Genomic DNA, 22,505 nt, shown 5'->3' with positions numbered 1-22,505 from the left:
GAAATTCGAGATACGCGGATTTCTCTGGTCCCCATTATCCGCGTAACTCGGGAACAGACTGTAAGCCGAAGTTGATTGCTCAATGCTAATTTGTTGAAAGGTTGTTTTATTACATGAACAGATAATTTAAGAAAAATACATGTTGCGAATGTGTAGTTGAAATAGTTCAACACATGTCCTCCTTGCATAAAAAGTGTGCGAAGGCTACAGTTGGGTTTACATCATCACTTTCTACATGGAATTCGAACTTGATAGTCTTGTCATAAATTATTGCCTCAGAACAAACGAAAGAATCATTGCTTTCTGAGTTCGTTAGGCTGATCTTATAATCGTGATCTGGAAACAACATGACCTTCTCGAAGAACAGATTCGCCACATGCGTGACATCGACGGACTTATTGATGATGTCGTACTTGTTGGCAACGACTATATCCTCACCATCAAAAATCTTCAGTTCGACCGAGACTATGCTTGACGGTGATGCGATAAACATTCCGAGCCCGTACAGAGACACTGGCCTTTGAGAAACCAGTGTGAACTCCAGATCTTCCGGATATTCCGAATCTTCCTCGTTTACGATACGGCACTGACCGAACAATCGAAGCTTGCTGCAGTTATAGGACCGCTTCTGCTCATGGATTATCTTTGATAGATTTTTAATCTCATCATTTGATTCACCACAGCCTCCCCAAATTTCGAGTGCGTTTTGTAGGTTATCGTCGGAACAGTTGATCTGTTTCAAATTTAGTATCATCTCCAACGCTGGCCTATCTATATTTTGAAAATCTTCATGCTTGAAGTATAACAATGGATTTTCACTAATCATCTCGAGGCACTTGGTGTTCACGCAGGGGAAACCGTAGTGTAGATTCTCGTTTAGAATACGCAGTACACTATCTGGCACAACGTGATTCATCATGTATTCCTTAACCAAGGCAATTAACTCAGTCAGTCTGAATTTCTGGGCCGAGTTGAAAATATCCCGAATGTTTTCCAATGTGAGATTAATCTCATCAGTATAGATGTAGCGCAGGATGATGAGAAACAAATCCGGGTCGTCTTCCTTGAGCACCACTTCGCGGGTTTGCGACTCTGCAAAGCTGCCGTTGAACATAATGTAAAAATACTCGGAAGACATCACCAGCAACAGCTTGTGGGCAAAGATTCGCTTCTGGTCCGGCCCGACAATGAATACCACGTCTGCAAGGAACTCGTTGTTTATCAAGGATCTCTTTCGCATCGCCGTACTTGTCTCCTCGTTGTAGACCAGCTCTTGATTGGTCATGCAGCACATGATCTAGGAATTTAATAAATCATAACACTAAATCCAAGAATCAGATAAGGTGACGGGTTGGTTTACTATAGCTTTTTCCACAGAGTGCACAACAGTATAAGGGCTTAATTTTCTTTTTGCAGCAAGTGCGTTGGGAAGCAAACAGAATTCGCAAAACAATCGGTTTATCAAATGCCCGCTGCGTCCATGTGACACATACTGAAACGTCAAGTAGCTGAACGCTACCTGCGAGCCTAAAGATCTTGGTTTTCTAATTTAACGTAAACAAAATAAGCTTTCATACCAAGCGCGTATTCATCACTCCTAGGGTTAATCTGATAAAACAAGATTACACTGCGGTAATAACAGAATGGAAGAAGAATACGGTGTAACGGATTCTCCCAGAAAAGGACCCACACTTTCAACATCCACCTCAAGCTTCGAACCGTTCGATGCACACGATCCGAATCTGTCGCGTTTGGCAACTAAGATGTTCCAAAAGACTGGCGACTATATCACGCACGAGCTGGCCTCTACAGTGGACGACTACAAGCTAATCGAAAACATGAACAGTGCGATGATGGGAAAGGTGGCCGATATGCGTGATATGTCGCAAGCGATCGCAGCAAAGAACAGCGAACTGAACAGAAAATATGACGAGCTGGTAAAGAGTTAAATAGTTCTAACCTTGTTTTAGATGTTTAACTTTCTCGATTTACTACCCACGTTTACAGAAACCCCTTCTGCAGCGGATCGATGACATCGAATCGACGGTCGACAAACTTGAAGCGGCAGCCTACCAGCTCGACTCGTACACCATCCGGTTGGAGAATAAATTCAAGTCACTCAAAGCAAAGGCATAGGCGCAAGCATTTCGTTAATTGATACATTTATTCATCAGTAAAGTGCATAAAGTGATCGATGCGGTGACGTCAGCCAAGGAGTAATTTAAATATTATTGCTATTATGTTTAAAAATATCAATGGAACTGGAAATAGATGAAAGAACATAAATACCATCGGTTGCCAATTCACTGTTTCACTAAATTAAACACACTCACTTTTGGCCACTGTGCGTATGGATCGTACTAGCAGTAAAATCTGGGCTTTGGTGGATGTGGGCTCCCCAAATCCTTGCACCTGTGCCGACATACCCCAACCATCTGTAATATTCAAAACATCTCGTTCAGCAGCATATTTCCCCAGTGGTTTTTGCGCTTACATTTGGACAGGAATCTTTCTTCACTCAAAACACAAACTGCATTCAGGAACAGTAGCGACGCTTCCACCAACGACCAGAGCGTAAACATTCTTTACTTTTAAGATGTTTTGCGCACTACAACCGGAATCTTATTTAGAATGGATAGACCGAATCACCGCTGAACAGCAGCAAACAGAAACAATTGTTTTGGGGAAAGAGATTTTGACAGATCTTTGAAACGTCAACAAAAATTCGTAGTCAAAGTGGCGACTGACAAGCATGGTTTTAGAACATTTGATCGTTGGCACATAAAAATGTTCTAAAATTAGCTGAACACGTGCTTGATTATCCGTTTATCATTTTAAATTACAATTCTTCGTTCAAATAATGTAAAATATGGAAATAACTACTTAGTATAAAAGTATTCGAAGAAGTGTTAGAATACACATTAAATTTTACAACTTACCGTCAACAATCTCTTATGAACGTAGAAAGAAAACTCCGTAATTATTATGAATAGTTTTATTACAAATTTCGTTGGCGGACATCGTGCCCTGCTAGCGTGCCACCATCATCTCCGTTGGTATCTGTTTTTGTTAAGTTTCAAATCACTAATGCTATCTCTACTACGGCGCTTATTGCCATGCTTCATGATGATTAGGAAACAGTGGATTATAGTTGACCATTGTGCTGTAAAACCACACAAATCTCCAAAAACTTAATACAAACGATTGTACAATTTGGCTGATGGTGCCCAATGTGTTCAATAAAACATATTGCAGATCCTTGTTCAGGATGCGAAAAGAAACATAGCTAAACAGAGATACCGGTTTAAATAACGGTACAAAATCATCCCATTTAAACAGTATGACCCAATATTGTTTCTCCCTTATAAACGATTAATTATTGTATGTCAAGTACGTATATGATTCTTTTCTTTCGTTCCATTTCTACTTTTCCTGTTCTTCTTTTCCCTATCTGTCCGGAACTAAACAACTCTGTTTCCATTCTTCAAATGGTATCGCAAAAAAAGAGAAGAGCCTTTGAAAATATTCTCTTTTCTTATCGTAGATTTTAAATTGACACACGAAATGCATTTTCCCAATCGGCCGTCATAATTGTTGGATCCATCTTTATCTCAATGCTACATGTGTTGAGTATTTTGACTCAATTTAGTCCATTGTGCCTACCTCGTATTCAAAAGTTATGCTTGGCGGCTACGTTACTTCTGCCTTTTTTACCATTTGTCCATTCGTCTACGATGGGGGGGGGGGGGGGGGGGGGGGGGGGGGGGTCGTGTGTGTGTGTTTGGTGCCTCTAAATATAGCAGATGAAGTATACCTTCCACGGAATTTCCAAATATCATTTCTCCGACTCTTTTTGTTTCCTGTAATGTAATGAAAGTGAAGGAAATATTAGATCTATTGATATTGGAAATTTGGCGAATAAAACATAAAAAAACACTATCAACAAACATTCATGCATTTGTTTTTCATTTGTGTTCTGTGCGTGTATCGTCTGGGTAATGGGAAAATCAGCAACGTGCCAACACATTCATTCTACCAGCCCGATACGTTGTTCTCAAGAAACATCGGCCCGCAGTGGTTATGCATTTTCGAACGGGCCAGAAACAATTGAAATTTGAAGCTACACTAATATATCCAACACCATATCATAACCGCTTTCGAACTACTACATACTTCGAACATACTATCAGAATTAAACGACAACACTAAAACTGAAAAGATAAACATTGAACATCGTTAAACTACAGCTAACTGAACCCATTAGTAGCATACCTGTCCACTCTATCGCTATTTTCCATTTCCGACCCCGTTATAGCGGTGTAAACAACCAGAAACTGAAAGTAACATAACTTTCGAAGATTGTGTGAATTAAGGCTACGTGCTCTTCGGTTTTCTAAATGGCATCCTGTGCGTGTTATATAATGGCTGATAGCAGATTGTCTTGAGCGTGAGTAAAATCTAGTTGTTTGTTGTTTTTTTTTCTTGCCAGTGAATTTAGTGATTTTCACGTTACAGCAGTGTTGTTTTAGCAAAAGCATTGGCGCTGGAATATATGTCCACTCACCATTGTCAACATTCTGACACGCGCACCTAGGGTCCTCCATCAGGCTTGTTGTGTCTTCTTCGCAAACAATTTGATCCTCATCGAATTCACGGTATGCAGTCGGGAGTGATTTACGAGGATTATTGTTTTCGTTTCAGTTTTTAAGTCTGTTTGTCTGTTTGGCAAAATCAGACAATACCATCCGCGTTGCCGTCAATAGATTCTAAAGTTAACAAAATCCAAGACGGACGACTTTCAAGAGAACGAACGAGCCTTTACGGACATTTTTGCACCACTTTGCATTCTAAAACGATAAATAGAAGAAACATAAAATTAAAAACAACATTTATGTACCATTTGCGTGCAACGCGCATCGAATGGGATGATACTACTATGGGTCTCTTACTTCTTCTACTTATCTCGGTCAGTTAGTTGCAAAGCCGCAATTGCTCGGTGGAGCTTCATCATCGTCCTGTTTGCTCTGTTTCTCCAGCCACATCTGCCACAACCTGCTCCGTAAATTCTGGGATTTCCTAGATAGCACACTTTACACACACTCTCTGCTGCCGCAAAGCATCAGTTTTCTTTCTTCCAACTGCTACAGCACAACAAAAACGTAAATTTTCCTTTCCCGTACATTTACCGTACATGGTCTTTATACAATCTTCAATGTTAATAAAACAAGAGTTATCAGACGTGTATCTAAAACTGTCTCTAAGTGTAAGTTTACGGTCGGTGCGGTTTATGCTTCTCATCTTTATGGATTTCGTCTGGTTTTACTCGCCCGATTTGCTCTCGTATATCGCAGCCATTCGTACTTGTGTTGCCTCTCGGTACGCATTAGTTATGGTTTGTTTAAATGGTTGTTTCATGCAGAGGCATTTGTGGATGGTTTACGTTAATTATAAAATATTCCTACAGTTTTCCTCCACTAACAATAGATGATTTGTTTGAAAAAGGAAAATGGTTTAAAAAAATAAACGTTTTAATATTTTTAGAAAACATGGACGATATACATATACATATATATAGAAATGTATATATATGAACCTCTTTTGCTTCACCGTTAGTTTTGCCCTATAAAAGCGTTTTCGTCCTTCTGAATGATATCTACCTTTTGCTAATCTCACGTGTTTAACCTTCAAAACTGTTTATTTACTGCTCATTTTTTCGCACTACTCCCTTAATCTCCCTGCACCCTCTCAAAGCATCGCTATCCATAACATGCACTATTTTGTTTCTACAACCATCCATTGCAATTATACTCAAACACAGTTATTAAATGCCGTCAACAAACGGTCCAGAGCATGCATGCAGCACTCGCAAGAAATCATTCAGTCAGTTCTGTGGACAACAATTTTATCGGCGAGCTCAAAAATATGTCGGCTGTTGGGTAAAACCATTCCGATGGTAAACGTTCCTTTTAACGATCACACACTGGTTACCGCAAGCCCATACGGGAGTCCAGGAAACGTCCATGCCTTATCGAATCGGTTGTTTAGATCAACTAACATGTAGGGTTATAAGGGTAGTACTGCGTCTAAAGGTGCCTTCGATTAAATATTACGTTATTAACTTTTATCTCCAATGAACGAACAACTACCATGAACGTAAAAAGAAATGAAAACGTGCCATTTCTTGAAGAATGCCTCGCCCCAAATGGCTTTTATATCTGCGCGATTTCGATGTGCGAATCATCTGATCAATGCTTACGTCTGGCCAGTGATAAATTAACCTCTTAACTATCTTCGATACAAGCGACCACAATAACAAAAACGAAGCTACAAAATTTTAAAAAATCAATAGGTGAAATGAATCAACCCCTTTCACATAAAGACAGATTGCATTCTGTCCATCAAAAAAGGTTCCTTTTGCTCGCACTTGGTTGAAACGGTGCGGGTTCTCATGGTGGTAACACTTGAAAACCTTTCCATTACTTCAGCGTCTACTAATACGAGACACCTAAAGAAAATTACTAGTGACGATATTTCGTCATCTTCCATGATTGTTCAAGTCCTTGCGACTGTTCCTACACTGTTTGGATTTCTTTAACCGTTTTTTGAAATTTTTATGTTTTGATGATGACATTTTATGCTTTGAATTGATCAGTTAAAAAAATATTTCATTGGGAAATTTGAACACAAACACCCGAGCCACATAAGAAAATGAGGACAACAACAGGAAAATAAGAAAATAGGGTCGAAAATTACAAACCAACAATATGATTGACTGCGCAGACTTTTTATGCATTTTTGATTAGTTACCGCAACTAAGCGTAGTGATGGAAATGAAAAACATGTATGTATAAAAAAAACCTCCAACAGAAAGTCAGTAAGTGCAGCTATATAAAGATCTAATAAATCTCTAAATATGACGAATATACAGCATGTTGATAACGAACGGTCAAGCAAAAATGAGAAAATTAAAGAAGTTCCATCAAATTCTTCCATTTTCTAATACAGTTTTCAGCCATACTATTGTTGAAGCATTGTGTTCAACAGTGTCTCGATACACCCCAACTACTACATACACTTTGAAAATTTTCTATTGAAGCTCTATTCAGTCGAAAGATTGCGATTTGCCACCATATTGTCCGAAAAGATTAACTTCATTTTCAAAATACACACACATACGCGAATCGCGGGTGTTTAAAAAGGAAAAAAAGGATGGATCACTTTAAATGAACTTTTGCATGCAATGAGGGAAAATCAACAAATAGCACTCCGTAGGTTTATGTGTTGTGCACTAATTTACATTTCGTTTCCATTTGCTCCATATCTTCGTCCCTTCACTTCCGAAAACCACCCACAACCCCACAGCTGGAAATAATTAAATTAATTTCTATTTTACAATATTCTCATTCTCACATTTATCTAAGCATTTTGCTCGTTCGTCCTTTCTTCTTTTTTCGTCCACCAATTCTAAAGTTTCCCGAGTAAGATTCTAACGCTACTGCGGGAATCTGTAGCTGTTTTTCCATTCATTTACAGAGATTCTTGCCTAGCACGAAGACGAAAAAATGTGCTCAACAAATTGGACAGGATGGATGATCACGGGTAGGTTGGTATGCTTACTTGATCGCTTTCCCTGTTTTTTTTTCTCTCTCTCTCCCTCTCTCTCTCTCTGTCTCGACCAACGGTCTTATGCATACAAAATGGTAGTAAAAGTGACGGACCTAGCATTCATATGCATTCGGTTATTCGTCACATTCTCGCCACAGCCTTGGTTAACCGTACGTGGGAACACCGCCTTACGACGCGTTATCGAACTAAATCCTTTTCATGTCAACACACAAAGCACCTAAACAAACGAGGCGCACGGGCGATTTCCAGTCGCTTCCTTTCGTCCTGTCGCAATCGTTACCACCGAACGAACGGTACAACGTTGCTTCAGCGAAATGATTGCCCTCGGGGCTCGTCATCGCCAGCCGGACGATTCTTCGGCGCGCGAAAATAAATGGAAAAGGGATAGCGGAGCGAGCGAATGTATGTTTGTTTCTGTTCTGTGTTTTGTTTTTCTTCTTCGAATTGAAGGGCTGCATAGGGAATGATCTTCGCTGCTCCATTCTCCGATTTAATAAATCTTAACCCAATCATGCTCTGCATATTTCGATGTTTGTATCGATGACACCTCCGTCTCTCTCCTTCTCTCTCTAGATTGTTTTTTACATTTGCCTGGTGTAAAAATACACGCACAGAACACTGAAACAAACACCAGCTGCAATGGAAAACAGTATTAACCTGCGCTTTTTCGGCGATCCCTTGCTTTCCACCTCCTTCTGCTTGCGCTTGATCTCGCGTATCTTCTCCTCCATGGCCGTGTGACGCTCGGTGCGCTTCCGGCGGCGTAGCTCCGAGGCGTTCGGTGACCTGTAATAAGTGTGCCGATAAGCGTTAGAGTTAGACAACTTTTGGAGTAGCGGCGATGGAAAGGGTCATTATTGCATTCACTTACAATTCCCTCTCCGGGCTGGAGATCATCTCGTCGCCATCGTCCACGGCTCCGTTCGGCAGCGGTGGCAAACTCGAGTTAGCATTGAACACCTCGGCGGAGGCGCCTCCTCCCCCTCCCCGGTTCGACTCGAGCGTCGAGTTGTTCGACCCGATAGCACTGGCAGTGGTGGACGAAGACGTGGAGTACGACGTCGAGGACATCATGCCGGTCGTCGTCGCTGCCTTGCTGGTGCTGCTCGATGTGCCTCCCCCTCCTCCCGTCGACGAGGTGGTCGTCGTGCTCGACGAGGTCGTCGTTGTGGCCGTGCTGCTGTCATCCAACAGCGAGCTCTTAACGGTATCACTGTGGCCATCGGACGGAATGCCGTCAAGGATTAGCTCCTTGTTGTTCTGCTCCTCATCCTCCTCGTCCCCGTTGAGGTCGCTATCGTTCTCCTCGATCAGCTCCTCATCGGCACTGCTGTTGCCGCTGCTGTTGCTACCGCTGGCCCCATTCGATTCACTTCCGCGGCCACCGCCACCACCACCACCGTCACTGTCCGACTCATTCACCTTGCAGAGCGGCTTTTCGCGGACTACCGGCGGCAACGGACGGTTGCTGTATGGATGGTAATGGTTGCTGCTGTGGCGCTGGCTGTTCCGGTGATTGTTGCTGTGATGGTGGTGGTTGTTGCTTTCATCGACGACACCCCCCGACTCGAACTGCTTACTCTTCTCCAGGTTGATCATGTTGGTAAACTTCTCCCGATCGCCGTTGTTCATCAGCAGGAAATCCTCGTGGACACTTTCGCTGGTCGGTATGGTGGGCAATGGCTTGAGCGAAAACGTGCGAGGCGGCGGTAGCGGTGGCGGTGTGTCCTCGTTCTCCTCCGTGTCGTGGTCGCTGTTTGGTTGGCTGGATGAGGATATCACGGACAGCTCCTCGAAGTCCTCGAACGACTGTGCGCGTTAAATGAAAAATGCAAAATAACTCATCAATCAACACTGTTGCTCTCCATTTGACATTTCCCTTCCCAACCACGGAACTTACGGAGTTGTTCATGCGCTTCATGCCCTCAATTATGGCCTGATATGAGAAGTACAGCTGGTCCGCCGTCTGAATCAGACCCATTCGATACTGGCGCAGCTCGAGCAACACGTCCTGCACCGACACGCGATCCTCGCCCTCCTTGTCGATCTGCAGCACATTAAATAAACACCCAAAATTATGAACCATTCCGTTCGGCAAACTGTTTCCCAAGCTAGGCATGCCAGAACCTTACCAGAACAAGGCAGCAGTCTACCAGGCAGAACGTCCCCGAGCGCCCAATGCCGGCACTGCAGTGAATGATCGGTGGACCAACGTCGCTGTCCAGCGTTCCGGAGCCGCGCACTTCCTTTAGAAACTGCAGGAACGCCACTGGCGAGCTCGGAATGCCAAAGTCGGGCCACGTCATGTAGTGGAACTGGATCACCTCGCGGCTCTTGCCCGACTCGGTATCAGTCAGTCTGAGAATCAGAAAGTAAATAGAAAATTAATAAAAACACAAAAACGAAAACATTGCGATTAGAACATGAAATAATATTTCTATATCCCATATCAACGGCTCGAAGTTTTCATTTCTTGCTGATGTTATCTTCAAACTTTAGCCTGTAAACATTTCGCTTCGCAACATGCACACATGGCAAAACAGCAGCAAGTGAGAAATGTGGATACAGAAAAACCTGCTCCGGTCTTTGCTTGCTTTTGAACCCTTCAAACGCAACTGAAACGTGATCATATTTGTTAAACGCTTTAACTTACCTAAAAGTCCTCCGGCAAAAGTTTTTATACTCCACACACTTCAGATACACCACCGACAGCTTGACGTCGGTCAGCTCGAGCCGGTGCTTCTCGCCGATCTTGCTCGGCCAGTACTGGTGACACTTGACCGTCGTCTGCTCGATCAGCTTGTTTAACATCAGGATGGCGCGGGAGTCGTGCTCCCACACCATCAGCCAGAAGTGTCCAATCGTGAGCGGCAGCGGACCCTGGCAGAGGATGTACTTTCTGCTGGCTCGTTCCATCTACGAAAAAGAGGGACAGATAAATAAATGGCCCAAACAGCGTGGCAGAGCTGGGGGACTTTTTCCTCGTACGTACCTTGACCAGGTTTGCGTTGATGTAGTCATTCTCACCGCGCTTCAGCGCCACCCGAGAGTGATCGTACGGCAGCACGTCCCGGTACCGGTTGAGGCGCCGGTTGTCCAGCTTTTTCGACTCATTGGTGGAAAAGTCCTTTGCCTGCGCCTGCCGCTCGCTCCGTTGGCGAATGTCCTGCAAAAGATCATTTGGGGAAGAAAAACCGAGAAACAATCCTTAAATAAAACATGTTCCAATCACCTTGTACGGCATGGGCATATGTTGTTTTAAAGTATATAATGAACCACGTTAAAACAAGCAAACCAAAATTTTGAATAATTTTCTTATCTTTAATATTTTTTCTGTTTCCGTGTGTTGTGCAAGTGAATGGAAGCGTGAATTTTTAACGACTATGGCATGCCTTGCTTCAGAATGTCAGTCAAAATTGGCCTAACACCTACTTCTAATTCGAATAAATAACCAATGAACGCCAAAAAAAGTATCAAGGATTGAGAAACGTCGTTATGTGGTGCCAGCTGTTTCGCGTGCGAAGCGGCGAATCTGCATGTAGGACGCAAAAAAATAATCTCCCGACGATTGAACAACCAACGAATGGCGGCTCACTATTGATTCTTTCCGCTTTCCACGGAATGCCTCGCGGGCGCGACACGTAACGTATGCGGACGGAAAAAGCACAACTGTGGTCCATTTCGTAGAACTCGACGATACAATCGATACTTTTTTCCATGGTTTGATGCATTTTTTTTTTATTCGCCCGGTTGTTGTGTTTGAACAACCCACATTTTGCAGACTAAGCGAATGGCAAAGAATAATTTCCGAAATCCTCCTGAATCGCGAGCGCATGGTTTTTTATCATTGATTTTTCGTATTACCACACGATAAGTGGTGTTGCGAAAAGCGTCGGGAAACTGTCCAGCACCAGTGCTTCATCAGAGCACACTTCTTCTACATACAACTTTGGCTTTCCTCCCCCCTGGCGTGGTTGCGAGGATCGTCAAACGGCGAAAGAGAAAGGCGAGAAGAATCTGATTGCAAATTAAATTTCAATGGAATCATAATTTTCCAGCATTTTCCAGGAGATTCGGAGGAGCCAGGTGGTGGTTACGCCGCGTGATCCTGACTAATTAGTTTAGTTTTGCAGCAGCCGGTACAAGGCAGTAACTTGAGGCGGTAGAGACGACCGTGGAGGTATCTCCTCTTCCTTATCGAAGGGGTTTGGCGAAAGGTAGATTGGAATTTTTTTGCGAGAATCAGCTCCGACAAGGGGCCGATGGTTGCAGTGCCATATCATCCAAACTAAGGAAACTAGGAACACGCTGCTATCACGGGCGAATGCAGTTCGTGGACAAACCGCAAAAGTTCCTCCCTTCGTTAGTATCCGTTGAGATGCAATTGAACTGTGAATGACAATTTTACAGCACGAAGGTGCATCAAATAACATAATTACCATCCCCTCCGCTTGGTTACTCCAGCTGGTGTCCTAATTTAATTTTAAAATTAATCTTACTCCCTGAAACTAATCTTTCATAAATTTCAAGAAACCTTCCCAGTTAAAATTGTTAATTGCACATGGTGAATATAGTAGCAGGTATTCGTTTATGATATGTTTAGTAACCCATATTCTGCGAACTCTGGTAATAAACAAACACTCTCCCATCCCCACCCACTTTGGCGCTTCCTGCTCTTTCGGTACAATTTATTAGCATCGTAAATCGCGCCCAAGATAACCCAGTGATAACTGCACTTGCAAATAACCTTGGTCCGCATAGATAACCAAACCTTAGGCTGGGTGGTGTAGAAGAAAACAAACGAGCCGTTAAAACATAAGATACACGATAGCGCGCTAGTGGCCCTCGCGGCAGCATCGGTGTGAAATCTTGATAAATTAACGAGGTGTGCAGAAACCATCATCATTCACGCATATCCGAAAAATCCGAACAGACCCGTTGTTTCGAAATGGGCAGTGCGCGATAAGAAACAGCACAGGAAAACAGGAAGTTTCCGACTAGCTTAATCCAACGTGGAGGGGTAAACAGCGTGGACAGAAACCAGCACCCATTATTTTTCTCATCCTCAAGTATTTTGCTGAATTTATTTTCGGTAAACTTCCTGTGGAAGTGTTTGAAGGCAATGGCATAAAAAAAGGCTCACGGGGGTAAACTTCCGCTACACAATTAATGGGAAGGTGAAAAACGCCAGAGAACGTTGCGATCGGCAAGTGAAATCCGGCTCGGTGGACAAACGATGCGCATACAACAACCGCATTCGCAACCGCACTTCCGCAAACCGGTGCGTCAACGGTGACAATTGGTGAGTGGACCAAATTTTTTTGGCCGCGACTCGAGTCAGCATTCCTAGCCGTTTCCTTTTGGGGACAGCAAGCAGACACTCGACTCGGAACAACGTGAAATCCGTCCACCGGGTGTTTCATATTGTTGAGAGCAAATTATAGAGCCCAAAAAACGAACATGCAACCGAACGCAACAGGTGGACGACGGCGGGCGGCGTCCGCATTCCACGCCCCGCGTTACTTCCGGTCGCCTTTTCGGTGATAGGAAATGTATGTTCCTCCGCTGCACACGGAACACTTTTCCACGCCCGTTCCACGAGTTGGCTGCAGTGCGTGGTGATTTCTCTTCCCAGCCCAGCCCAGTGTAAACAGCCGAATGCATTTTAATCGATCCATTAGTGTTCGGCGACCTTCGAATATTTATTACTACACACATCGATGACCACCAAAAACCAGCACACACGCACGCGCCGCTTGGTGAGTGATAATTAATGTTTGAAATAGGTTTTTAATCGTCATGGTTTTTATTTTTGTTTCGTCTATTGGGCGGGAAATGAGTTTCGTTTCACCTTCCGAATATCATCGACGCGCGGAAGCGTCAACATGTTTCGGTGGAAATTGTTATCCAACTAGCAATCGCTTGATAGAGAAATATAAAAAGTCACCGGGGAAATTTTGTAACAAATACACCCCCCCCCCCCCCCCCCCCCCCCCCCACGGGGAGGTGAGTAATAGAGCTGTTTGGCGTAGAAAGAAGATAAAAAGAAAAACAATCAAATGCAACATTTTCGAGAATTTACAATGAAACTACAGGAAATGGGGTGCAGTCTTAAAATGATCACTGTTTCGCAGAACCACCGTCCAGGGGTTGAGTTGTTAACGGCAAAGCCTCACCTGCCACAAGCAGCAGCTGCTGAAACCAGCCTCCATGCCCGGGGTACGCTTCTGACCTCACCTAACCGCCCCTCTGTAAACCCTTTCTTTTGCGCGAGGGAATTATTCGCCGCGATTTCACCGAACCGCGCGCGCAGGTTGACTCACGTATTCCCGACAAACACACATCGCGGATGACGACGATGACGACGGCGACCAACGGTTGCCATTATTTTCTTGTGAAACTGTGAAAATAGTCATTTGTCATCAAGCATTTTCATTACCATCCGACCATCTCCCCCACCATCCCGCGGGATCGACCCGGATTCGCAGACTCCTGTTACAATGGTGGTTTCTTATGCTTCTCGGAAGCAAAGGTGTAACACATCAAGCGGTGGAGTGCCGAGGGCGCAAGAGCGCAAGGGAGTATTTTTTGGTTTTGTTTTTCTTACATAAAATTTCGATAAGCCTATTCGGGGGAAATATAGAGCCCTCCCATCAGCAACCAACCACGCCAAGGGGATAACTGTTTCCGAGAAGGGGCGACCGGTCCACCACCCCGGCAGCAGGCGGGAATCGCGGTTGTCCCCAAAAAACGCCGGAAATTAGCGGACACTGACTGAGGAGAAGGAGTGCCGTTTTTAGAGCGAAAGGAATAAAATTACAGCAGCAACACATTCTGGGGCAATGTTAGAAATAAAAACAATTTTATAGCGTTATTAACAATCGTGACAATGTTTCCCACTTTCCTTCGGTAGAATTTGAATTTCGCAAATGGGAGTACATTTAAATCATCGACCAATAGTTGGACAAACGAGCACGTGAACTTGAGATTTTGATGAAATTATCTTTCTTCAAGTGCGAAAGAGCCCTGCAAAGCATGCATAATTTCTTTGTTTCCATTGTGAGAGCATTCACCCACGAGACACCATCGACTGTCCGCGAAATAACGGAAGCAATCATCTCAACCGGATCATAGGAAAGTCACCATCACCCCACCGGCACCAGAACGCGTACCAGGCCGAAAATCTGATCATGATGGTAGGTTGGCACGACCCATTCGTCCGTCCCGAACGTTCCACCCCCCCGCCCATCTACAACGGGTCCACCGTCCACCTCGGCTAGATTTGAGGCCATGTTTTTTTTTTTATTTCATTCGTTCGTTGCTGCTCCTCTTTATTTCGTTCGTTCCCGGTTATTTAACGATTTCCAAGAAATTGCGCGAACTTCGGGGAATTGATGGGGAGGGAGGCCCATGAACGACGCACGCGACCGCCCCAAAGATGAACCGTTCGAGAGTCTGCAATGGGGAGATGATGATACAGCGAGCGGCCCAAGCGAGCAGAGGCAGGCAAAGTGGATTGGAATGAAGATGACAGTGTAAACAAATTGTAGGTGCCTTCTTCGAAGAACTGCGTGCGTCTTGTCTTGCGTTTCCGGGCAGACAGGCAGACAGACAGGCAGGCAGAGGCAGTGCCGCTGCACAGAAGATGGTGCTAACCCAATGCGAAATCGCGAACTTGATCATTTGAATATGGTAGAGGTGGTAGAAGATTTGAGCCTTTTCCACGCATCCCAGCGACGCACCAGCTGAATCATCTTGTTCGTGCTTGTGGTTGAAGCACAAACACAGTAAGTGTACACACGTGGTTCATTCAATCCCAAACTATGTTAAACATAACAGATTATTGGAAGTACTATTAACACAATATGTCGATCCAAACTAATAATTTTCTAGATGCAAAATATGGTATAAAGAAGTGTTAACTGGTTAACTTTTTCAACTCATGCCTCGAGTCACTGGAAAAAAAACGTGTGATCAACAGTCACCAACCAACCAATATCAAGCAATATAATCAGCAATAGTTCCGTTTTCGATATTTCCCTTCGTATTTTTTCAAACATTCTCCCATTTTTCTTCCATTGCCCTGTTTGTATCGCATTGCAACTCACGTGTTGTACATGTTGTTTCATGTTGGAATGACTAGGCGCAACCAAGTGGCACCACCGCAACAACAACAACAACGGCCATAAGTACAAAGCCTTCTCGAAGCTATCCATCGTATCAATCAACGAAACACATATCGCAGAATGATATGGACGAGAGGAGAAATAGAAAAAAAAACACTCACTCAGACAATCGGTTCGTGGAAGCAGGAACATCGAGCCAACTCACCGGGACGGATACGGCAAGATAAAATAAAAATAGCATCTCTCCCCCCCCCCCCCCCCCCTCTCCACCCTCCCTCCCTCCACACCCAACATTCACGCTCCTTTCCATTCCTACGAAACCATCGGACGACGATCGGACCTACCCCAACACGTCAGGTTCGTCGTTTCTTTCTTCGCGGGGATGTAATGAATGATATGTCATCACCATAATAATAATAAAAAAGAAACCTATTCACCCTCGCGAAACGGACCCCCTTTGGGTTAAATTTTGCATGACACACACATGCGCAAGGACGGGGGGATGGGGTTCATTGGGCAGTGCACCATTGGGCCGCGAGAAGTCGACGAGCCGCACTGTCTGATGCACTTTACAAAGGCACAACAGATCGGTGTCAAGGATGCATACGCGGACGTTCTTTCCGTCTCCGGGGGGAATTATGGAAACGAAGGCGCGCGCGCATCACAACAACAACAACCACACTAAAACGCATCCGCATCGCCGGAATGAGTTCAATCGCGGCCAACCGCGAAAAGGGCGTTCGTCACGGGAAGTGATCATGAAATTTCTCTGAATCACATTCCTTTTGATGCTCATGAAAACAAAAAAAATCCCCAACCGCCCTTCTGCTGTCAGTGGTTTTTTCGATCATACAGTCGTTTTCTGATAATTTTGATATTTTTCCACATTTCCCCATGAAACGATCGATCGCTGCGAACGTGGCCTAGCTAGGCCTGGCAAGAAAGCAAGGGAGGCTTAAAATAACTATTTCCAATCGATAACAAAACGGTTATGCCACCACCACCGTTGGGGCATCAGCTCTGTCTGACTTTTGCTGTTTTAGCTTTATCAGAGCGCGATTGCATAAGTACTATCTGATGGTTTTATTTTTCTATAAATTAGAAGAAAGTCACTTATCGATGAGAATCGATCGTATTTTGGGAGCCTTGAAAGGCGAGAAAGAAACCTTATAACACTAAGTTTTACGGTTCATCCTTCCCTTAATGTTTACAGTGGAAAAAAAACTTAAAATAAGAAAACTTAAATCTTCTAAACATTAACAGTAAAACATTTTGGACGAAATCATCGAAACGTTCGATGGTGTTAGCAAATACTCCTGATAGGATAAAGCCGTTCCGGGAATATGTCCGAAAGTCAACCTCACTTGGAATTGACACAGCATACCACACAGAGAGGCAGGTTCCCAGAAAATAAACTCATGAATCCGTAGCGCACAACACTCGCCTTGTTTGGGTTACAAATATAATCGTTTAGTTTAGTTTTAGGCGCCAAAGAGTTGCAGGTATGGTATTCCAGTTGTGTTACTCATTTTTCCCCGAAGTGATCGGTATGGAATAGCCGGGTTGGTTCGATTCGATTGTTGTCGGGGGGTCGATCGAATCAATGAATGATTGAAAGTTGGTCGCCGAAGGGTCGCGGGTTATCTCGCGCGTGTCGCGTTCCCCTCTGAGGCAGCGGCGTGAACCGGACCCACCGAGTTTTGCTCGTAAATAACCGAAGCGGGTTGTGGAGTACTGTTTACAATTCCTGTGTTGCGATCGATTAGTAGGCCGCGGGGGTAATTGCCGGTCTATTTTCCAAACAACAACGCACCACACACCACCCCAGTAGGCGTAGGTAACCCACACACGAGAGGAACGGGACAGGCAGAAAACGCCAAGTTATTTTAGAAGACGGAAGGGCGAGGAGTTGAGCGACCAACCACTTCAGTGCTGCGTGGAGGTGGGTTGATGCCGTCCACCCCACTTGGGGATGCTGCTGTGATGTACATTTTCGTTCCAAATTGGAACGAAATTCCGAGAACTGGAGAAAAAAATCAAAGCAGCCCGGCTAAATCTTTGGAAGTCACGTACGGAATGAATAAATCTTCCGTCACTTCCCCATGCGCAATTCAAAACCGGACGCACGGACGTTGGGTTGGGTAACTCCAGGGCCGGAAGACCTAGACGTCTCTGAGAATGCTGAAAACGAGTCAAACATATCATTCCCTAGTTGATTTTGGTTTCTTCCAATGCGCCTCTTGAAACATAGGCGCATCCAAAGGCAGAGCCAAAACCATCAGCAGTTTACAACCTTTTCCGGGAAAAAATTGTCATCCGTTAAAAGGCCGTCGAGTCGGAAACATCGGGAAACTGGAAAACTCCGCACGTAGTTGATTCGGTAATCAACCACACAGATACTAAAGCTAGAAGGAGAAAAGTACCTAAAACAATACGGAACCGGCATTGAACGATTCGGTGAACTTGAGCTTTAAGAAGGGATCTCGAAGGGATAGGGACGAAGGTTAGAACCTACCTGGAACACGCTATTCCAGCCGCCCTGGGACACGATTTCGTTGTACTCGACCTCGATGCTACTCCCGCTCCCGCTGCTGCCACCACCTCCGCCATCGTCCACAGCTGTGTTGCTTGAACTCATCGTTTTTTATTGCTGGCCGCTGCACGGCTTTTTCCTTTTGCCTGGCTATCCGGTTTTCCTATTCCCTTTTTCTGTGCTGATTCTCAGCCTGCCTTCCACCACAGGGTTTCCTCCGGCGCGGCGTGGGATGTGCTGTTACGGCGTAGGGATAGTATTTCCCGTTTCTGATTCACTTTTGTGGCGTAGCGTGTTCCAAAACTTTTGGTGCGTTTCGGCGGATCGATAGTCACAAATCACCAGCTTTGCAATATTGTCGTCGTCGTCGTCCCGTGGACTTTCTGTCTCGTTTAACGAATTCAGTGCGAATTTGCGAATGCAACGTTTCAACAGGGCATACTATGCTGCTTCAATTCACAGTGTTTCACGAATGCCTTTTAAATGCGCTGCTGCTAGCAATAGCATACTCCGTTTCGCATTCCGCCGCCGTGTTGTCTTCGCACACTACGAGTTGCTGCCGACAGATGGCGCACACGTCCACCAAAGCAACAACGAAAAAAGCAACGGTACAACGAAGGGCAAGAGGGTGAGGAACGGGCGGTACACACGGGGTCAAACACTGAACAGAACGCGTCACGGTAAACCTTTTGCCCGCACCGGTGATGGTATTCCCACCTTCTCGCACATCCACGGCTCCTATCGAATGATTAAGCTTCCGCTGCGTTCCGGTGCAGAATGAATCGAAAATTCGCTAGCACACTTTATTTTCTTTCCATCAGGTGGGTATTTAAAGCAATAATCGACGGAAGCGTGAGGAAGAAAACACTGCACTTGCTCGGTCACACACAAGCGCACACACGATGGTTAAATACCGTACAGCCACTGTTTCCGCTGAGTTGCTTGATTTTTTTAATGCACAAATTAAAATCCAGCTTCATGTAAAGCTAGCTCTTTAGCATCCGACCCGGGACGTTAGTGAGTAGATTCCGACATATTACTTCGTTCGACCAAACCCATAATGTCGTTTCGCTTTTGCTGGTGGTTAATAAAATGTACTTCCAACACAACACGACAAGTACGGTGGTACCGAAAGATAGCACGACGATGGATGAAATGCGACGCAGCTCTGCTTTCCGCCGCAAGCGTAAGGCAGTGGTAATGTGCCTTGGAACACACTTTACACACCGTAGGTCCTAGTCTGGAACGGAGAATTGTTTCCACGATTAGAAACGGTGCCGCGAACTGGCCCGTGCGCTGCACCGAGAGACACTACACGGTTCACTGTGAAATTCCGCACGCAGGCAAGCAGCAAAGAATCACCATTCGCCTTTTCTCGACTTCTTACGTACACGAAGGTGCATGCAGTAGCAGGTAGCGTAATCGAATAGGGTTGACTTTTCATGACATCTGTCATCTGTCAGTGCCTGCCGCATCAAGATACTTACATACCCAGTCGATTTTTCAATTCCTTCTGTGTTAAAAATTTGTTATTTCCTTCGAAAGATTAAAAATATCACATGGACCTCAGTTCAGCTGAGCTCAAGCAATATTTTACTGTTAATAAAGCAACCAATTGCGCCGGAACAATGAAGCGAAAATCATGTTTGACCATCCTTGTCCTCAATAGTCCTTGGTATCGAATATCTTGCACTATATGTAGCTTGTGCTTTCTTTTTCGCGCTTTTCTTCAATGGCGTTGGAGAATTTGACAACTCAAGTAAAGCTGCACTTCGTTCCTCAGCCGGCATGCATTTTTGACTTGCTCTTAGTGTTTCTATCGTGGCAATAATCCTGCATTACACTACACTCAACCATGTCTAGCAAGTAAGTAAAATGTTGGAGCTTTCTGTACAGACTATTAACCTTTCTCTGTATCGTATACTTCCACAGTCCAGGTTCACCGGTGCAGTGTAGCCCGATCCTGACCCGTACGCTTGAGCTGAATTTAAACAAAAAACTCTCCAAAGAATGCCTTCGCTGGGGAACGGTAAACGTGGTCCTGCTTTCGGTGCTTCTGTTCGACATCTCTAATAAGTGTCCGTACGCGTTTTCACACTGGTACTACGTGGAGTATGCCGCTGCTGCCATCCTTGGCACAAGTATGGTGTACTATTTCTCCCGCTATTTTTACTACCTGTTCAGCGCGGAACCCATAGAGGGCACGGAGCAGCAACGTCGAATACTGAAGTTCGATGCGAACGATAGCTCCTTTATCACCACTTCACCGCAGGCAAAACCATTGTCCAAGGCGGATGTGACACCGTTGAACGTATCGACCTCTCTGTTACGCTCCTTCAATGACTCAAACTATGCAGCACAGTCGCCCGGCTGGGTGTACAATCGCGGCAGTCCGCCACTGGAAACATCCACCAAGCCTCAGCCGTACGATCGTAACTGCTCGTACGAGGCCTCGCCGAACGTTAGCACCGGGTCGGCAAAGTTCTCCCCCTCGCTCCGGAAACTGGGTCACCCAAGTGATATTATTGACGACGAGAAGCAATTGGAATGTTTCCTACGGTAATTATCTATCAATTAAGTATCGACTTTTCGATTATTTATGCGTTCGATCCGATTCCATCCAGGGAAGTATCAATGGACAAAGGGAACCGTTCTTTTGCCGAGCGTGAAGTGAACACATCCGACAATACGATGAATTTGTCCTCCCGCTATCGATTCAATGACATTCCGCATATGCTGAAAAACACGCTCTACCAGCTGTCGTCGTCCACCACACCGAGCAAGCAGATGCAAAAGGAGCACGAGGCGGGCCAGTACAACGCGTTCATCGATGGCAGCCCTGAGGGGCTGAAGAAGGTATCCGCCATGCAGCTGTCCAACTACGTCGGCAACTTGCGCAAGTGGATCTCGCTCACAATTTTACACCGGATCGAGGAGGAAATGGCGCTTGCCGATCAGGCATTTAAAAGCCGCGGTTTCACCGACATCCAGATCGGTAGCATTGGGCTGGAGCGGTTGAAGAAAACGACGGAAAATCAGCAGCTTGTTTCGCTGTATATTCCTCGCTTGCCACTGCTCATTCCGTTTCTAGAACTATCCAGCAACCAGGAGTATCTGGTGCAGCGTATAAAAGATCTTGCCAAGGGCAGCTGCCTGGCGGACTACCGATGGAACTCCGGCTCTTCCTACAAGGGTTCTTCCTGGGACGAACATTTACCAACTGATTCCGCTGTAAGTGACACCGTTTAAATAATTTCAACATAAAAACCCCCCTTTTTATTTCAATCCTGTTTTCCTCGGATAGATAATATTTCACCTCTTCTGCACGTACATGGATAGCCAGTTACGTCCACTGCCCCAACCGGGTGGACGCCCATTCTATAACCGTTACGTTGTAGTGGGCGACAAGAAAAGTACAAAGGAAACCCTGGCAGAAGTGCGCTGTAAAAATAAAGCCAAATGTGCGATCCTCTACTCCAATCCGCTCAAACCGAAGTTCAACTTTGTATCGGATGATAAGATTCATAGTTGTGCCTACGTAAGTAATTCCTCTTCTAGGTTGTGTCGAGGCCTCACAAACCAATGTAACTTAAAGATACCTTTCTTCCCCTTGATAGGATCGAAATAATCTTTTCTACGTAATCATTCAGTTTTTGATCTACATGAAAACCCACAACGAAAGTTCACTCGAAGGGATCAATCTCGGCCGAAGTGGCATCAATATACTCTGCTGTGTCGAAGACTAGGTTTCTCGACATGGAAGGTACGTTATATTTAAGTGAAATGAAATGTGGCTGATTTGTAATTTATGGTAAGTGAAACGGACGTGTGCTAGAATAACGAAAGCCAGTACGATTTAGTTTAAACGAAGCATATGTTTTTGTAATGTCTTAATCGTAGTACAGGTCTAAAGAATATGTAAAACACAAAACACAAATAGTCATTTTCGATTCATTTTAAATGTATATTCATCCATATTAAATACGTTTAAGAAGATACACAATTTTACTGGTAAAAAATGCTGATCGATCGTCTAACTTGCTTTCTGGAGTCTATGTAATGAAAGATTTGAAAAAAAATAGTTTACGCTTCCGTTTCTTAACTTTGCCCGATGACAAAATATTAGACATAAACCATAACAAACAAATTCAGCTGGCCCACGATGGCTTAGCCTAATGATCATAATCTTAAGGACTAGAACAAATACTAGATGGAGTCTG

General features: G+C 44.6%; 5 protein-coding genes across 6 annotated transcripts; 2 read left to right on the top strand and 3 right to left on the bottom strand.

The window, feature by feature from the left end:
* Positions 1-99: 99 nt before the first annotated feature.
* On the bottom strand, positions 100-1,451 carry LOC131266489 (kelch-like protein 41). The gene is made up of 2 exons (XM_058269036.1): positions 1,361-1,451; positions 100-1,297 (listed from the first exon to the last, which is right to left on the bottom strand). The coding sequence occupies exon 2, from the start codon at positions 1,292-1,294 to the stop codon at positions 167-169; it is 1,128 nt and encodes a 375-aa protein (XP_058125019.1). The 5' UTR covers positions 1,295-1,297; positions 1,361-1,451; the 3' UTR covers positions 100-166.
* Positions 1,452-1,566: 115 nt separating this feature from the next.
* On the top strand, positions 1,567-2,148 carry LOC131266497 (biogenesis of lysosome-related organelles complex 1 subunit 2). The gene is made up of 2 exons (XM_058269045.1): positions 1,567-1,937; positions 2,008-2,148. The coding sequence occupies exons 1-2, from the start codon at positions 1,644-1,646 to the stop codon at positions 2,134-2,136; spliced, it is 423 nt and encodes a 140-aa protein (XP_058125028.1). The 5' UTR covers positions 1,567-1,643; the 3' UTR covers positions 2,137-2,148.
* Positions 2,088-2,661, bottom strand: LOC131266498 (immediate early response 3-interacting protein 1). The gene is made up of 3 exons (XM_058269046.1): positions 2,495-2,661; positions 2,334-2,435; positions 2,088-2,261 (listed from the first exon to the last, which is right to left on the bottom strand). The coding sequence occupies exons 1-3, from the start codon at positions 2,580-2,582 to the stop codon at positions 2,206-2,208; spliced, it is 246 nt and encodes an 81-aa protein (XP_058125029.1). The 5' UTR covers positions 2,583-2,661; the 3' UTR covers positions 2,088-2,205.
* Positions 2,662-3,755: 1,094 nt separating this feature from the next.
* On the bottom strand, positions 3,756-19,649 carry LOC131266483 (tyrosine-protein phosphatase non-receptor type 61F). Of its 2 annotated transcripts, XM_058269029.1 has the most exons (8): positions 18,268-19,649; positions 10,619-10,792; positions 10,280-10,542; positions 9,759-9,984; positions 9,527-9,673; positions 8,498-9,435; positions 8,284-8,412; positions 3,756-3,860 (listed from the first exon to the last, which is right to left on the bottom strand). In XM_058269029.1, the coding sequence occupies exons 1-8, from the start codon at positions 18,388-18,390 to the stop codon at positions 3,836-3,838; spliced, it is 2,025 nt and encodes a 674-aa protein (XP_058125012.1). In that variant the 5' UTR covers positions 18,391-19,649; the 3' UTR covers positions 3,756-3,835. The 2 variants fall into 2 exon arrangements, with proteins under 2 accessions (XP_058125012.1, XP_058125011.1); XM_058269028.1 differs by lacking the exon at positions 3,756-3,860 and having other exon boundaries at positions 6,553-8,412; positions 18,268-19,648.
* Positions 19,650-20,026: 377 nt separating this feature from the next.
* LOC131266485 (transmembrane protein 209) lies at positions 20,027-22,437 on the top strand. The gene is made up of 5 exons (XM_058269031.1): positions 20,027-20,151; positions 20,218-20,844; positions 20,910-21,516; positions 21,590-21,823; positions 21,903-22,437. The coding sequence occupies exons 1-5, from the start codon at positions 20,141-20,143 to the stop codon at positions 22,029-22,031; spliced, it is 1,608 nt and encodes a 535-aa protein (XP_058125014.1). The 5' UTR covers positions 20,027-20,140; the 3' UTR covers positions 22,032-22,437.
* Positions 22,438-22,505: the final 68 nt, after the last annotated feature.

This window comes from Anopheles coustani, chromosome 2 (assembly GCF_943734705.1).
Source record: "Anopheles coustani chromosome 2, idAnoCousDA_361_x.2, whole genome shotgun sequence".
NCBI lineage: Eukaryota > Metazoa > Arthropoda > Insecta > Diptera > Culicidae > Anopheles > Anopheles coustani.
Note: the sequence above shows the minus strand (reverse complement) of the source record. Positions and strands in the feature narration are given on the sequence as shown.

Coding starts and splice junctions, on each gene's coding strand:
- LOC131266489 (XM_058269036.1), bottom strand. CDS start 1,294: ATGTGCTGCATGACCAATCAAGAGCTGGTCTACAACGAGGAGACAAGT.
- LOC131266498 (XM_058269046.1), bottom strand. CDS start 2,582: ATGTTTACGCTCTGGTCGTTGGTGGAAGCGTCGCTACTGTTCCTGAAT. Junction 2,436..2,494: donor AGAAAGATTCCTGTCCAAAT/GTAAGCGCAAAA, acceptor TGAATATTACAG/ATGGTTGGGGTATGTCGGCA. Junction 2,262..2,333: donor CATACGCACAGTGGCCAAAA/GTGAGTGTGTTT, acceptor ATCTATTTCCAG/TTCCATTGATATTTTTAAAC.
- LOC131266483 (XM_058269028.1), bottom strand. CDS start 18,390: ATGAGTTCAAGCAACACAGCTGTGGACGATGGCGGAGGTGGTGGCAGC. Junction 10,543..10,618: donor TCAACGCAAACCTGGTCAAG/GTACGTACGAGG, acceptor TCTTTTTCGTAG/ATGGAACGAGCCAGCAGAAA. Junction 8,413..8,497: donor TCCAGCCCGGAGAGGGAATT/GTAAGTGAATGC, acceptor CACTTATTACAG/GTCACCGAACGCCTCGGAGC.
- LOC131266485 (XM_058269031.1), top strand. Junction 20,845..20,909: donor CAATTGGAATGTTTCCTACG/GTAATTATCTAT, acceptor GATTCCATCCAG/GGAAGTATCAATGGACAAAG. Junction 21,824..21,902: donor AGATTCATAGTTGTGCCTAC/GTAAGTAATTCC, acceptor TCCCCTTGATAG/GATCGAAATAATCTTTTCTA.
- LOC131266497 (XM_058269045.1), top strand. CDS start 1,644: ATGGAAGAAGAATACGGTGTAACGGATTCTCCCAGAAAAGGACCCACA. Junction 1,938..2,007: donor ACAGAAAATATGACGAGCTG/GTAAAGAGTTAA, acceptor CCACGTTTACAG/AAACCCCTTCTGCAGCGGAT.